The sequence below is a fragment of the Phyllopteryx taeniolatus genome, chromosome 3 (genome assembly GCF_024500385.1).
Source record: "Phyllopteryx taeniolatus isolate TA_2022b chromosome 3, UOR_Ptae_1.2, whole genome shotgun sequence".
Lineage (NCBI taxonomy): Eukaryota > Metazoa > Chordata > Actinopteri > Syngnathiformes > Syngnathidae > Phyllopteryx > Phyllopteryx taeniolatus.
Genome location: NC_084504.1, coordinates 1,802,934 through 1,818,987, shown reverse-complemented (window position 1 = coordinate 1,818,987; position 16,054 = coordinate 1,802,934). Strand labels below are relative to the sequence as shown.

Sequence of the window (16,054 nt, the reverse complement as noted above, 5' to 3'; positions counted from 1 at the left end):
CAATCAAAGTACTTTAATTTTCTGTACTTTCTTAACATCTCTTGTGTAATGTACACAAAAATGTAAAACAACCACAGTTGACCCTGTTATCTGTCTTTGAAGGTGATTCAATGACCTACCACCATGGTCGTCCATTCTCCACGTTTGACCATGACAATGACATTGCCGTTACCAACTGTGCTCTGTCATACAAGGGCGCTTTCTGGTATAAAAACTGCCACCGTGTCAACCTCATGGGAAGATATGGCGATAACAGTCACAGCAAGGTACACTTGATTTACTAACTTTTTTACAGGGGGAAAGGGGCACACTCACAACATTAAACACTTTGATCAGCAGCTTCTTTTCATTCTCTAAGCGTGGTACAAGTACCACTTGTGGTATGTGGGTGCCCTCTAGTGGTATGCGAAGGAATTACTGAATTAAATGTTCAATCAGTGACTTCATCCATCCATCCATTTTCTGAGCCGCTTCTCCTCACTAGGGTCGTGGGCGTGCTGGAGCCTATCCCAGCTGTCATCGGGCAGGAGGCGGGGTACACCCTGAACTGGTTGCCAGCCAATCGCAGGGCACATCGAAACAAACAACCATTCGCACTCACAGTCATGCCTACGGGCAATTTAGAGTCTCCAATTAATGCACGTTTTTGGGATGTGGGAGGAAACCGGAGTGCCCGGAGAAAACCCACGCAGGCACGGGGAGAACATGCAAACTCCACACAGGCGGGGACGGGGATTGAACGCCGCACCTCAGAACTGTGAGGCTGACGCTCTAACCAGTCGGCCACCGTGCCGCCTCAGTGACTTCAACATTTGTTTAATTAAGTTTAATTTAATAATTCAATTGTCAATTCCCTCTCAGTTGGGTTTAATTTTTAAGTAAAATACAGTTTCAATTAATCATTTAGAACTTTGTTTTCAAGCATTTATTTAGATACAATTTTAATTACAGTTTTTTAATTTCCTATTTAAACACAGTGTTTATGTTAACTGTGTTAATGTGGATAATGTTACAGTGACTTACAATAATATTACATATACCGCTGCCTTAAGCCTAGTATGCTACTGTATTTTAATGTGGGACATGATGGTGGCACTTAGAGTATTTTTCGAGGTGGTACTTGGTATAAAGAGAGGTTTTGAGAACCACTGCACTCGATGGTTGATCTTCTCCAACGTAGTTGGTAGACCTACACCACAAAATTCCACAGCCATCGCTATGGAAAACGGGCAAATTTGCCCACTGAGTGTGGTACATGAAGTAAGAGCAGGGTGTGTACTGTGTGTGTTTACTTTCTTTCCCCAGTCTTCAAGTGAAATGATATATATTAGTGATTCTCAAATTGTGGTACAAATACCACTGGTGGTACGTGGGCTAGGGTACACGAAAGAATCCCTGAATTAAATACAAATAAAACATACATTTAAAACATGAACTACAAAAGTATTCCAAGACACCGCTTAATCGACAAATTCATTAAGCAGGGTTTGGGCTCAGTATTCTCAGCAAAATATTATATTGCTATCATCTGGTTCACTTTATCTACATATCTATTTCTAAATGGATTGCACTTGTTTATCTTCAGGGCGTCAACTGGTTCCACTGGAAGGGCCACGAGCACTCCATTGAGTTCGCAGAGATGAAAATTAGGCCATCCAACTTCAGAAACCTGGAGGGACGGAGGAAACGCTCATAAATGCATCGCCTACAACAACAGCAACATTGCTACTATTCTTTTTGGACTCCCCACAAAACACCTCAACCCAGACCGAAACCTCTACCCGCCCTGCAACAACCAAAGCCACTGCCAAGGCCCTTGCTGCTTCCATGTAGATCAACACACCCTACTGTTCTCTTACAGGCTCCCTATACCCCCTGCTGCCTGTGCCAAAATTTATATGCATGTTGCAAACTGGACTTAAGTGAAACCTGAACCAATTCTGAGTCACACACCAAAGAGAACAGAACTATACTATACTATAGAATTATAGCAGACCTGATTATCTAAATCTCTTGTGTTTGCAGCATTTTTCACAAGGCATGTGTGCAGCTTGGGCATCTTGTTATGTACAGTAATTAATTGACCCATCTCACAAGCTAAGCCATGTTAAGTTGGTGGATTTCACAGTTGTTAATAAGGTACGTATATGGCGAGCAAAGCACAGCAATGATAAAAATTTGGAAAAGAGATAGCACAAGTCAAATTAAAGACACACCCCTAAGGTACCCTCCCCCACACCTCCAGCACCACCCCAGACCATCATAAATTTCCATTTGTTGGTCTTTGTGTGACTAAACGTCATCTCTGTGCCACTTTATCCTCCCCTGGTTTCCTCACACCCCTCTACATGAGCTAATTAATGAGGGCTGGATATCAATGTGAAAAGGGAAAAACAAAAAGGGTGCAATGCTTTCCACTCATTTTGGGAACCCCCAATTCAACAACCAATGTATTGTGCTTTAAAGGAGACATATTGTGGATTTTTCAGAATTTTAAAACACTCCCAGGTGCCTTGAAAAAAGGTCCCTGGTATTACCGTAATTTCTTGTGTATAATACGCACCCCTAAAATTGACCTCAAAATTCTGGAAAACACTTCTACCTATGTATAATGCATTTTTACAATGCATGTTTTTGCTTCTACCCATATGATCAAAACATGAGGTATCTGAATTTTGTTCATTTTTTCAAATAATTATTCTGAAATTAAGCACTTTATTTGAACACGTAATACTTTCCTTTTATTTACTTGCTCTTATTTTGAAATTCACAGCCCTACTTTTATTTAGTGAATGAGAAAACACACAGTTGTGCTCATATGTTTGATGACCCAGGCAGAATTTGTAAGATGGGTACAATTCTTTAAATAAAACATGAAGGGCCAGGCGAAACACATTTTGTTTTATTTTAATGGGATTCAAATTAAACTGTCAAGCTTTTCAGAAAAGCATTATCATCAAACAAAACATAACCATAAAGAAATTAATGATGGTTGTTGTTCAGTCATCAGTCGTATTTTAAAAAACAATATTTCACAAATTCTGCCAGGGTATGTAAACTTACGAGCACAACAGTACATATTATGCAGTCATACGTAGCCCTGTCATATTGGAATGAAAGTGTAGGCTACACCTTTTTCATAGCCTCTAGGTGGCGCTGGCATTTTAGAATGAAAGTGTACACCTTTCTCATAACCTCTAAGTGGCAGTGGCATATTGAAATGAACGTGTACCGCCTTTTCATAACCTCTAGATGGCGGCATACATTTATAAAATGGGAAAGTCTTTTTCATTTCCCCCTATACCTATGTATAATGCACACCATTGATTTTTGATATTTTTTTTTGGGGGGGGGGGGGAATGTGCATTATACACGAGAAATTACAGTACTTACGTCAAAATACAATAAATACAGCCAGCAACTTAATATCCACTTAGAATGCTCTACTTCAAATAGTTGGGATTTTTTTGGAGGGGGAGAGTAGACGGGGGGTGGTTCGGTCGAATGCAAATGAGCCACTTGCCATCAACCACCTGTTCTATGGGGCCAATGGGCTGTCTTTACCATGACAACTTGGAGCAAAGCTCGAGTGTTGTGTTTACAGAAGCAGCTACTTGTTCTCAAACAGCTGGGAGTCTGAAGACAAAGGCGAGCAGAAAAAGAGTATCGATAGCAGAGAAAGACAAACATTTTCACTAGTCGAGACAGCACTTAAACACCAAGCCACAAAATTACACTTTTCAATTATTGCCGCGGATCTGTCGTTGCAGCAGATGTATCGACATGGCGTTGCTTTGAAATTGCAGCTCTTTGCCCCGCCTAGCTTTCAAGTTAAGGGCGGAGAAATTTGTGGCGGTTTAGCCTATTAAGTCACACAGCTAGGTCGAAGTGAGACCAAATTCAGAACGGCTCGCTCAGACACATTTTCAGAAACAGGCAGCTCAATAGATTGACTTGATTGTTTAATTTCACACTTGATGGATGGTCAGGCACTCTGTGACCCAACTTTTTGTATGAAAACAATAAAATTTTTCCATAATATGTCCCCTTTAAAACATTGAAACACTCATTTATATTATGTGATTGATGAAACCAAGGCAGGACCTATTATTGAGTTGTTGTTTTTTTCATACTTGGAAAAATGCAAATACAATAGATATACTGGATGTTGAAAAAGAGGATTTGTTGTGTTGTGACACAAATGATATTGATGCTCGAAACGTAAAAACCTAGTAAGCTCATTAAGTATGCTGTTTAAAATTTTTGGATGAGCCAGCTAGAGAACTAGTAAATGTTTTCAAGTCCCCTGTTCCCCCCCATTGCAGGATACTAAACCACTGACCATCAAAAGAATGCCTGTGTAAATTTATTTTGTTCTTACTGATTTATTTGTTTATACCTGGGTGAACAACAGGTGTTTCTCTGTAAACTGTATCACAATAAAACTTTTGTTTTAAAGGATGTTTTCCGACAATTAACTCTTTAGTACAGAAATTTGTCACACACAAAAATGGCAGGGCAATGAAATACTTGGAAGAAATCTAGAAGCATAGATGCAAACCCTAAAAAGCAGACATGACACACTATTATTTGAAACTCAATATATGTCTAAACTGGCCAGTTTAGCATTTCGTTGAACCTGGGAAATCAGTCAGTTCAGCAACATTGGTTGACACATTATAATTGATAGAAAAATAAATTCATTCCAGAAGAGGACAGGCATCGTAAAACTATTAATGTTGCTGTGTGTTATACCTGTGTACAACCGTTACCATTAAAACCTGAAAACAAGAAAGCGCTTAACTTTGACAACAAATGATGAATTCATAAGAGAATGTGGAGAGTGGAGGATTTGAGATTAGAAGATGAGTTGACTATTATTTCATGCACCTCAAAACCACTTTGAAAAGTAAAAAAATTGGGGAAAGTTTTTCTCACCCATTGATGACAGATGTGGTGAGTTGCTTTGTATTAAGACACACGACTCACCTAACTCACTCATGTGTACTGTATATTCTATTTTCCTTGTTTTGTTATTATTGTTGTCTTAAGATATTCGCGGTTGGGCTCGGTCCATATCCCTAGCGAATAGTCCCAGTGGACCCCGGCCATATATACATGCAGTATCTGTCAGAATTGTTTTTTTTTAATTTATTTACATTCATTTCGAGTTTCTAATTAATAAAACAATGTTTGTCACTGAGAATTCACCAAATCAAAGGGTAAAACAATGACAAATAATTGAAAAACAAATACACAAAAACAAGTTTAAAAGGGGTTTGTTATAAAAACACATTCAGAATTCAGTGAGTTCATGGAACATAAAAAAATATACAGGCACTTTTTATGCAAATAGTAGATTATTAGTCATAAAGCCGCCAAAAATACTACCATAACATATTTTTTCTGTCACTTTGAACTGCTCTCCTTCCTCAGGCCTATCGGTTCTACAGTTCCAGCCTCCACATTTGTGTGTGAAGCAGAAGCAAAAGTACACACATTTGGAAGTGTAACCAAGAAAGTGTTTTCGAAAAATGTTCTTACTTGCAAAGCAATGTTACAGATTCACTAGTTAGATATAAATATAGACCCCATATGGTTAATTATGACAAGAATTAGGGTTAGACTGAAAAAGGTCTGGTTCATGTTTCATCATAACTACAACCACAAACAAAACAAATGGGTAAAACATATGTGCATGTAACAATGTAATTGTGATTATTTTTGACACACAAATTCAGAATTTTTAGGTGATTGCTCCTCAGTAAAACGTCAGATTCATTCAACCATCCAACCAGCCGTCCATTTTCTATACTGCATATCCTCATGAGGGTCACGGTTGAGTTGGAATCTATCCCCAGCTGAGTTAAGGCAAGCGGTGGGGGGTACAGTTTGTATTTTACTAATTAAAAAAATAAAAGTGATCATGAATGTCCAATATTTATAACAAGGCCTCCCCCGCAGCTAGAGCAGGATCACCCTATGATGAAGTGATGAAGAACAATGTTGAATTAATGGCAAAATAACTTTATACCTGATAGCTATTCAGACACCAATAATGCAGCAAGCAGTCTTTAAAATGACAAGAACAAAAAACTCCTTATAATACTGCAGTGTACACACTGATCAAAATAACACGCAGGAAGGTACAAGACAAATTGAACAGGGTCCAAATTGATTTTTCGTGGGGATGTATTGTGTTTTTGGCCACAGAATACATATGACTGTAGATATATGTGTACATTTGAATAAGTGTACACATAGATATTTTTAAGATTATTAATGGCAGTCAAAAATGCTCATACAATCACCGCAAACAGTAATGGGCTTTCCGTGATGATTCATTCATCTTTGACCGCTGATCCCGTTCAGGATCGTGTGAGCCTATCCTAGCTGATAAGTTTTTGTTTAATGTAAAATAATTTGTTTTTAAAAATGGTAAAGAAAAAGTACACCAACTTTTTGGATAATGTCCTTTTATATGTACATACCGACGATTTATGATGGCACAGATAAAGTACTGTTAATCAATCATTGAGTTCCTCCTCCTTATTAAGGGTTTATCATATTGAAACACTGAAATAGTATTTTAGTGCAAGTAAAAGACAATAATAGGCATAACTGGAAGTCCCATTTGACCTTAATAGCTACAGTATGTACATTTTGAATACACAATAATCTCAGACTATGACAATGTTAGTTAGTACATTTGTTACACGACTATATTAGTAAAACGGTCATTGTTAAACTGAAGTATTAAAATGGTGAAATATGGCCATAGGTACTGTCAAAATGATTTAATCTGGTGGAATTTGGCAATTCATCTTGACTACTATTGTTACAAAACCCAAGAATAAAAAAGGACACGCTCATACATTCCGATATACACAACTGCACAACAATCATGACTAAAATACTGCACGAAGAATTCATGGAATTCATTGTCCACAACCACAGACTGTTGATCACTGCACTCAAGTGTTCAAAAAGCTAAGTGGTATCGTCATACTGCTTTCAAATACAAATTAAAGCAAGTAAATGCAGCTATAATACAGTTCTTTTGAGAACTTCTGAACAGTACAAATTTGTTGGTACCTGTTATCTTCCCATTGATGTCCAAAGTCATTTGCACCGTATGTTAGAGAATCATGTACATTTGAAGAGGAAAACTCAAAGACAGGTGTTAAAATGAGCGACACTGAATCTTGGTCTCATATTTCCTGAATCTTACTAACACTATGGGCTTCAACTCTGTTACAAGAAGCAGGTGCAATGTCATCTCACTGTATCTATACCAGCTAATCTATGTTGGTCAATTTTTAAAAAACACCTGTCACCAGTTACATAGTGTTACACAGCAATTTCTTTTGGTGATCAATAAATATTTTTGTCCATGTTTTTAAAAAATGCTGTAATATATTGGTACACTATGAGAAACAGTGACAGTTAGTTTCCAACTCTTGCATATTGCAAATGACAAAAAAAAAAAAAAAAATGAATCCCTGATTTAAACCTAGAGCCCAGTGAGGTCTACAATGGCCTTGATGAAGATGGTGTCATCGCGAATGTAAGAGTTTTTAGAGTCCAACTTGGAGAGCGGACAGAAGAGCGGGCAGCCACTGGCAATGTTCATATCGCTGACGGGCCTCTGGAAGGAAGAGGACGAGATGTCGGGCCGGAACGCATCGATGATGTGCTCCCTGTTGTTCTGGTCCAGCAGCATTAGAGTGACCTGGGTACAGGTGAGGCAATCTTCCTTAAAATTACTGTTCCAATATGCAGTAAAAGGCCAGTTATTCTACAGTTCTACTTGACAGTATATTGTACAATATAAACATTAAATTATGATAAAACATAATAAAAGCTCACAAATCTCGTATACTGGGGCACTGGTAAGTCTGCATACTGCCGGATAAAACAATTAATGAGGAAATCATATATTAACAAAACCTCACAGGACAATGCAGTGCAGTTCTACTTTACTAAACATAACCACAAAAGTGTCAATAAAACTGAACATAATTATCCAAGTACAAGCTTAACATTTTATACAGTTCTTGTATTGGATCTCTGTTAAGACTGTGCAAGCGGAAATGTTTTGAGTTGTCAGTGCAGAAAAACATTTGTAAGATGAAAAAGGTTTTAGAGTGTTTGACCTCATGTGAAAGGGACCTTTAACCTGTGGAAGATCAAATCATTTTGGATCCCCTCACAATAACAGTTCGAAAGCCAAAAGTCTGAATGGCTGTAAAAGGTGGATAATGGTTTGGACAAAATCAAATGTAATTTTTTAACGTGTGTTACTGTATAAACATTATTGCATTCTTTTTCATTTGGTAAATTATTTCTTAGAAGTATGAGAGGAGGCGGGACGGTTCAAATCCGGCCTCGCCTGTGTGGGGTTTGCATATTCTCCCCGTGCCTGCGTGGGTTTTCTCCGGGCACTCCGGTTTCCTCCCACATCCCAAAAACATGCATGGTAGATTATTTGAAGACTCTAAATTCCCCGAAGGTGTGAACATGAGTGTGCATGGTTGTTTGTTTATATGTGCCCTGCGATTGGCTGGCGACCAGTTCAGGGTGTACCCCGCCTCTCGCTCGAGGATAGCTGGGACAGGCTCCAGCACGCCCGCTGGAGGATCCCAGTGAGGATAAGCGGTACGGAAAATGGATGGAAGTATGAGACGATTCCTGGGGGGGATCCAAAATGTAGGGCAGCAATGTATATAATAAATATGTATAAAATAAAAATAATACAGGATGTCGAGAAGCAACCTAAGCTGACAGTATATATTAAGAGGGGAGAATTAGTTAATTATTAAGCCTTGAATAGCTCATCAGATCAAATTTAAAGAATTTAGTCTATCAACAGTCAACTGTAATTTGACTATTTATTGATTAGACCAGGAATTCACAAAGTGTGATAGTGGTATGCGAAAGAATCAGTCATGGTACAGTTCAGTTTTACAAGATTTACCTTTTAAGATAGAATTGAGTAAGAAGTTGGTTTTTAAACATTTAGGTTTATTTTAAATTTTTATGTGCAGTACATCTTAATTGAATCATTATTTAAGTAGTTTTTTTTATTTTCCTTTATCTAAGGGCAATGTTGATGTTCAACTGTGCATAATGATACAGTGGCTTATAATAATATTAAATATACTTCTTTAGGAATAAAACATCTGTCTTTTTATATACACATAGGCCTCCTAGACGACTGTATTTTAATGTCAGTCATGAATGTTGTACTTGGAGAGTATTTTTTTTAGGTGGTACTTGGTGTAAAAATTGAGAACTACTAGGTTAGACTGTGATTATGAACTGTAAAACTTGTCTAACTTATACATAGTCACTGATGGTGTAGTGGTACACTCGCCTGACTTTGGTGCAGGCAGCGTGGGTTCAGTTCCCACTCAGTGACGGTGTGAATGTGAGTGCGAATGGTTGTCCGTGTCTATATGTGCCCTGTGACTGACTGGCGACCAGTTCAGGGTGTAATCCGCCTTTCGCCCGAAGTCAGCTGGGATAGGCTCCAGCGTCCCGCGACCCTAACCAGGATAAGCGGTGTTGAAAATGGATGGATGGATAACTTATACATTGTGTTACACATTTTCACTATAAACTGTTGCGAACAAACTGTCTACAACAGTCAGAGCATTGCATTATAATGCAAGATAAACAACAGTATAGGACGAGGGATGTAATGATATGTGTACCTCACAGTTTGGTTTTATCAGGGTATTAGTCTCACGGTACAATAATTATTGCGATATCGTGGGGAAGCTCACGGTATTGCAGAAGGGTTCACGGTACAGGTGGAGCAAGAGGTGGAACAGAAAAACTTCTCTTTTTCTTGAGAGTTGAATTCTTTTCAACAGTTTTTGTAGTTTCTGTGCATTTTCCTACTGTTTTTTCTGAAAAAGAAAATCTTAAAATCATATATTACCATGCACTTCTATCCCCGTTCGTACGTTTACATACATATACGATACCTCCAAAACTCTCTTTTTGCTGCACCAATAATCATGTTATGCTCACAATAACAAAACTGTCCATTGAAAAATTGCCTGTTCACTAATTTAATTGTATTTATTGTCAGATTATTTTTTTTAACCACATTGGAAATTGGATAATGCCTACTAACAGTGATTTCTTTGCTTGAGTCCAAAAATTCAAGTCAAGTCAGAATCGGACACTCTTTAAGGTTACACAGGTTTAGAAACAGCCAAGTAACAATAAATACAATAATCATGGGATTCCTACTTAGTTTCTTTTCCTCTGCTTAGTGATATTGTAAAATTATTAATTTTTCTAAGCAGCCTCTGCAATGATTTCATTTGGAATGTGGACATTTGATTTGAAGACAGGAAAGTATGTAAGATGATCTATTTTGCATTGATGGCTGTATTTTTGTCTAGTCACATGACTTGGACTTGAGTCATAAATTTGATGACTTTTGACTCAACTTGACAATATGTTAAAAAACTTGCAACTTCACCTGAACAGCTGTGAGTCATGACTTCACTTGGACTTGAACCCAATGACTTGAAAAGACTTGCTGCTTTGACCAAGCACTAAAAAAAAAAAAAACAACACTTTGTTGCTTTCACTATATACAACTGCATGTGAAACTCACTGCCTTACTGTAGGAATACATGATGGGTGTCAACATAATGCTGAAGATCTGTATGATTAAACATTAGGTCGACGTGACCCACGCCATTATTGCTATCCATCCATTTTCTGAGCGGCTTCTCCTCACAAGGGTCGCGGGCGTGCTGGAGCCTATCCCAGCTGTCATCGGGCAGGAGGCGGGGTACACCCTGAACTGGTTGCCAGCCAATCGCAGGGCACATAGAAACAAACAACCATTCACACTCACAGTCATGCCTACGGGCAATTTAGAGTCTCCAATTAATGCATGTTTTTGGGATGTGGGAGGAAACCGGAGTGCCCGGAGAAAACCCACGCAGGCACGGGGAGAACATGGAAACTCCACACAGGCGGGGCCGTGGATTGAACCTGGGTCCTCAGAACTGTGAGGCTGACGCTCTAACCAGTCGGCCACCGTGCCGCCCATTATTGCTAATGTTTGGTTAATTATGATTATTTTTCAACAGTTCACGCCCTATTGCGCACACTCTGGTAGAGTAATTGAGCAAGAGGTCATTCTTTCACACACTACCTAAAGTGATGGCTTCCTCCAACCATCCATTTTCTACACCGCTTATCCTCACTAGGCTTGCGGATATGCTGGAGCCTATCCCAGCTAACTTTGGGCAGGAGGCAGGGTACACCCTGAACTGGTCACCAGCCAATCACAGGGCACATATAAACAAACAACCATTCGCACTCACATTCACACCTATGGACAATTTAGAGTCTTCAATTAACCTACCATGCATGTTTTTGGGATGTGGAAGGAAACCGGAGTAACCGGAGAAAACCCACGCAGGCACAGGGAGAACATGCAAACTCCACACAGGTGAGGCCGGATATGAACCCGGGTCCTCAAAACTGTGAGGCAGATGTGCTAACCATTTGTCCACCGTGCCTCCATGGCTTCATTAAAAAATAAAAAATAAACAAATAAGAAAAAAAACTACCGTTAACACACGGCAACGATATTTAAGGTGTAGCATATATATATTGCGTTGGATAAAAACGTAATTAATTTAGGAGAAAAGAATAAGCCGGAAGCGACGCCTGCGTTACTTCCGGTTTAGCGTGATTTTGAGTTTAAGCGTTAAAATCATCCATCCATCCATCCATTATCTGAGCCGCTTCTCCTCACTAGGGTCGCGGGCATGCTGGAGCCTATCCCAGCTGTCATCGGGCAGGAGGCGGGGTACACCCTGAACTGGTTGCCAGCCAATCGCAGGGCACATAGAAACAAACAACCATTCGCACTCACAGTCATGCCTACGGGCAATTTAGAGTCTCCAATTAATGCATGTTTTTGGGATGTGGGAGAAAACCCACGCAGGCACGGCGAGAACATGCAAACTCCACACAGGCGGGGACGGGGATTGAACCGTCTCTTTTTAGATGTGTAAATCTTCAGGACAAAGTGTCGAAAAACGTCTATGTCTCGTAATCTGAAGGTTGCTACAGGAATTATGTAAGAGTTCTTGATAACCAGAGGTCTTTTGTCGAATCCAAACACACAAATGATACAGGTAGTGGATTTTTTTTTTTCTTTCAGAAAATTTAATGAAATCTAACAGGGGAATCTACAGGGGAACAATGCAGCGAAAAGAAAAACAAAGAACAGACAAACATTGGTAGGAGGAGGCTGAACTTGTGATGTGAGGGTGGAATAAACATGCGGTGACAAGGCATAGAGTTCCTGTTCTCATTAATTTAAACCCAAATATCCACTAATCTGTACTTAAGTAGACCACAAATTGGATTTACGTTGCGTGGAACACAATTTAGGCAGGCTGGTCGATCTCCCGAATGTTTGGCCAGTCCAGTCTATACGGGAAAAAAGGTGGATTTGACAGAAAAACGAGGAAGAAAACAAAAGAAAACGCAAGAAAAAGACTTTCAAGAGCAGGGGGGCCGAAGCCCATGGGTGTCGCTGGTGGCAAGACGCTCGGAGCAGATGTGCGTTGCCCATTTCCCTTCCAACGGAGCTTTGTCCATAAGCTGCCCCGGCACACGAAAGGATAGCTCGGGGTGCTGGCAGAGTGCTTTGCCGTGGGGGAAGGTCCGATGTATCCACGCCACCTCGTGGTGAGAGGTGGGGCTTCCTGGTTGAGCCAGTCTTCGGCAAGGTGGTCGTGCGAGCGAGAGCCCGCTCCAAAGGGGGGGCTCCGGCCTTTATGCCCAAGTTTATTCACTTTATTTACCGATCGATGAGCACACAGCTAGCACCTATTCAACATGAAACTACATTCTTCTTCTTGTCCTTTTCTTCCCCCTTTTTGACCTAATATTTTACATAGTGCCCCGAGTGTTCCAACCGAGATACCACTGTTGGATAAAATTGTACCTTTATAACAAGATGACAAACTTGGGTTCCTCTTTTTTTTAAATGAATGCCTTATGTTTTTGATACAAGAATTACCAAGTTTAACTGAAATCTATTTTCTAAATTTTAAACACAACAGTTCATTGTTTTATACTGAGGCAAGACCATGATGATATCAAGGCACATTTAATTTTGTGATATCGTGAATATTGTGACATCCAGGAAACACACACACACATAAATGCATTACCATAAATGAAAATATAACAAGTTAAACAACTACCGTTAACTAAGCTAGTAAGTACGTAGCAAATTCATAGAAATGTGATACCAAAATACCTGGTAATCTATAATTTGACTGCTTCGTTTTAATCAGCTGTGCGTGCTTCTTTCTGTTGACGTGATCGACCAAGCGCATTCTCCCCCCATATACATACTTTACATCCTGATGACACAGGATACAGTATGCCTCCCCAGGTTCTTTAATCTTTCTAATATTTTCATGAAGGTATTAATTTCTGACTTTTAATTCCAGCCAGCGCCAATTCCACAGATTCTTGATCCTGTTATCCTTATCAAGCTTCTTTACAATGTCGGTCTCGCCGTACTCCCTCTGTACTATGTCCCTAAGTGCGTGAGAAAATAGTCGAACAGTTTAAGGACAAAGTTCCTCAACGTACAATTGCAAGGAATTCATGTATTTCATCATCTACGGGCCATAATATCATCAAAAAGTTCAGAGAATCTGGAGAAATCACTGTGGGTAAGTGGCAAGGCCGAAAACCAACATTGAATGCCTGTGACCTTCGATCCCTCAGGCACCACTGCATCAAAAATCGACATCAATGTGTAAAGGACATCACCACATGGGCTCAGGAACACTTCAGAAAACCAATGTCAGTAAATACAGTTTGGTGCTACATCTGTAAGTGCAACTTAAAACTCTACTATGCAAAGCAAAAGCCATTTATCAACAACACCCAGAAACGCCGCCGGTTTCTCTGGGCCCGAGCTTATCTAAGATGGACTGATGCAAAGTGGAAATGTGTTCTGTGGTCCGACGAGTCCACATTTCAAATTGTTTGGCATGGGTAACTTACACATCTGTGAAGGCACCATTAATGCTGAAAGGTACATACAGGTTTTGCAGAAACATATGCTGCCATCCAAGCAACGTCTTTTTCATGGACGCCCCTGCTTATTTCACCAAGAAAATGCCAAACCACATTCTGCACATGTTACAACAGCGTGGCTTCGTAATAAAAGAGTGAGGGTACGAGACTGGCCTGCCTGCAGTCCAGACCTGTCTCCCATCAAAAATGTGTGGCGCATTATGAAGCGTAAAATACGACAACGGAGACCCCGGACTGTTGAACAGCTGAAGCTGTACATCAAGCAAGAATGGGAAAGAATTCCATCTACAAAGCTTCAACAATTAGTGTCCTCAGTTCCCAAACGTTTATTGAATGTTGTTAAAAGAAAAGTTGATGTAACACAGTGGTAAACATGACCGTGTCCCAGCTTTTTTGGAACGTGTTGCAGCCATAAAATTCCAAGTTAGTGATTATTTGCTAAAAACAATAAAGTTTATCAGTTTGAACATTAAATATCTTGTCTTTGTAGTGTATTTAATCAAATATAGGTTGAACATGATTTGAAAATAATTGTATTCTGTTTTTATTTATGTTAAACACAGCGTCCCAACTTCATTGGAATAGGAGTTGTAAAAGGCGGATGATTTGCACCTTCCCTGCCATCATACGGTCTTCAATGCTGTAAACGGTCACGATTACAGACCGTCAATGTCAATGTCGAAAGAGTACTACGTTAACCCTCCAAAACGTTTTTGGGCAAATTTACACGATTTCCATAAAGAATTTCTCTATGCTGCGATTGGCTGGCAACCAGTTCAGGGTGTACCGCGCCTCCTGCCCGATGATAGCTGGGATAGGCTCCAGCACTCCCGCGACCCTTGTGAGGATAAGCGGTTAGAAAATGGATGGATGGATTTCTCTATGAGGAAAATGTGCGGAATTCCGCGGCTCTGCAGACTTTTCACAGTCCTGAATAATGACATTTTGAAAATACTACAAGGAAATGTTACATATTAGTATCTCAGGTTATGAAAGTCAGAGACGCCGGATGGTGGACCACAATTTTCTCGAAGCCGTCCGGAAGTCTTTCTTCATGGCCTCACCAAACTCCTCCCACACTCAAGTTTTTGTTTCAGCGACCACCAAAGCCGCATTCCGCTTGGCCAGCTGGTACCCATCAGCTGCCTCAGGAGTCCCACAGGCCAAAAAGGCCCGATAGGACTCCTTCTTTAGTTGGATGGCATCCCTCACCGTTGGTGTCCACCAACGGGTTCGGGGATTGCCACCACGAAAGGCACCGACGACCTTACGGCCACAGCTCCGGCCGGCGAGGAACATGGTCCACTCAGACTCAATGTCCCCCGCCTCCCCCAGAACATGAGCAAAGTTCTGTCGGTGAAACTCCTTCTGACAGGGGATTCTGCCAGACGTTCCCAGCAGACCCTCACAATACGTTTGGGCCTGCCAGGTCGGACCGGCATCTTCCCCCAAGATCGGAGCCAACTTACCACCAGGTGGTGATCAGTTAATAGCTCCGCCCCTCTCTGCACCCAAGCGTCCAAGACATTCGGCCGCAAGTCCGATGACACGACCACAAAGTTGAAGAACTGCGACCTAGGGTGTCCTGGTGCCAAGTGCATGTGTGGACACCATTATGCTTGAACATGGTATTTGTTATGGACCAAGGGTTGATGAGCGCAGAAGTCCAATAACAGAACACCGCTCGGGTTCTGATTGGGGTGGCGGTGGGGGGGGGGGACGGTGTTGGTGGAACAACTTGCACAATCAGTGGCTGTCCAAATACTTTTTCCCTCCCACTGTAAATCCCATGTCCACGATTAATAGAAGACTACTAAACAGTTGCACAATCGGTGGCTGTCCAAATACTTTTTCCCTCCCACTGTAAATCCCATGTCCACGATTAATAGAAGACTACTAAAAAGCATCCCTCTGTATTTCATACTGTCATGCAGGATATAACAGG

At 40.5% G+C, this 16,054-nt stretch overlaps 2 protein-coding genes across 11 annotated transcripts in view; one reads left to right on the top strand and one right to left on the bottom strand.

Annotated features, from left to right (window-relative positions):
• The window catches only part of tncb (tenascin Cb), a 129,346-nt gene extending 124,885 nt beyond the window's left edge, over positions 1-4,461 (top strand). For all 4 annotated transcript variants that reach the window (XM_061766380.1, XM_061766379.1, XM_061766381.1 and 1 more), the window contains 2 exons: positions 103-266; positions 1,586-4,461. In XM_061766380.1, coding sequence (XP_061622364.1) covers positions 103-266; positions 1,586-1,696 — 275 coding nt within the window. In that variant the 3' untranslated portion in view covers positions 1,697-4,461. The remainder of the gene's footprint in view (positions 1-102; positions 267-1,585) is intronic.
• A 29-nt stretch (positions 4,462-4,490) lies between these two features.
• The window catches only part of LOC133474596 (TNF receptor-associated factor 2-like), a 42,388-nt gene continuing 30,824 nt past the window's right edge, over positions 4,491-16,054 (bottom strand). For 6 of the 7 annotated variants that reach the window (XM_061766385.1, XM_061766386.1, XM_061766387.1 and 3 more), the window contains 2 exons: positions 10,499-10,574; positions 4,491-7,732 (listed from right to left, as the gene is read on the bottom strand). In XM_061766385.1, the coding sequence (XP_061622369.1) occupies positions 7,578-7,732; positions 10,499-10,574 (231 nt within the window). In that variant the 3' untranslated portion in view covers positions 4,491-7,577. The remainder of the gene's footprint in view (positions 7,733-10,498; positions 10,575-16,054) is intronic. The other variant, XM_061766384.1, reaches the window with a different exon arrangement.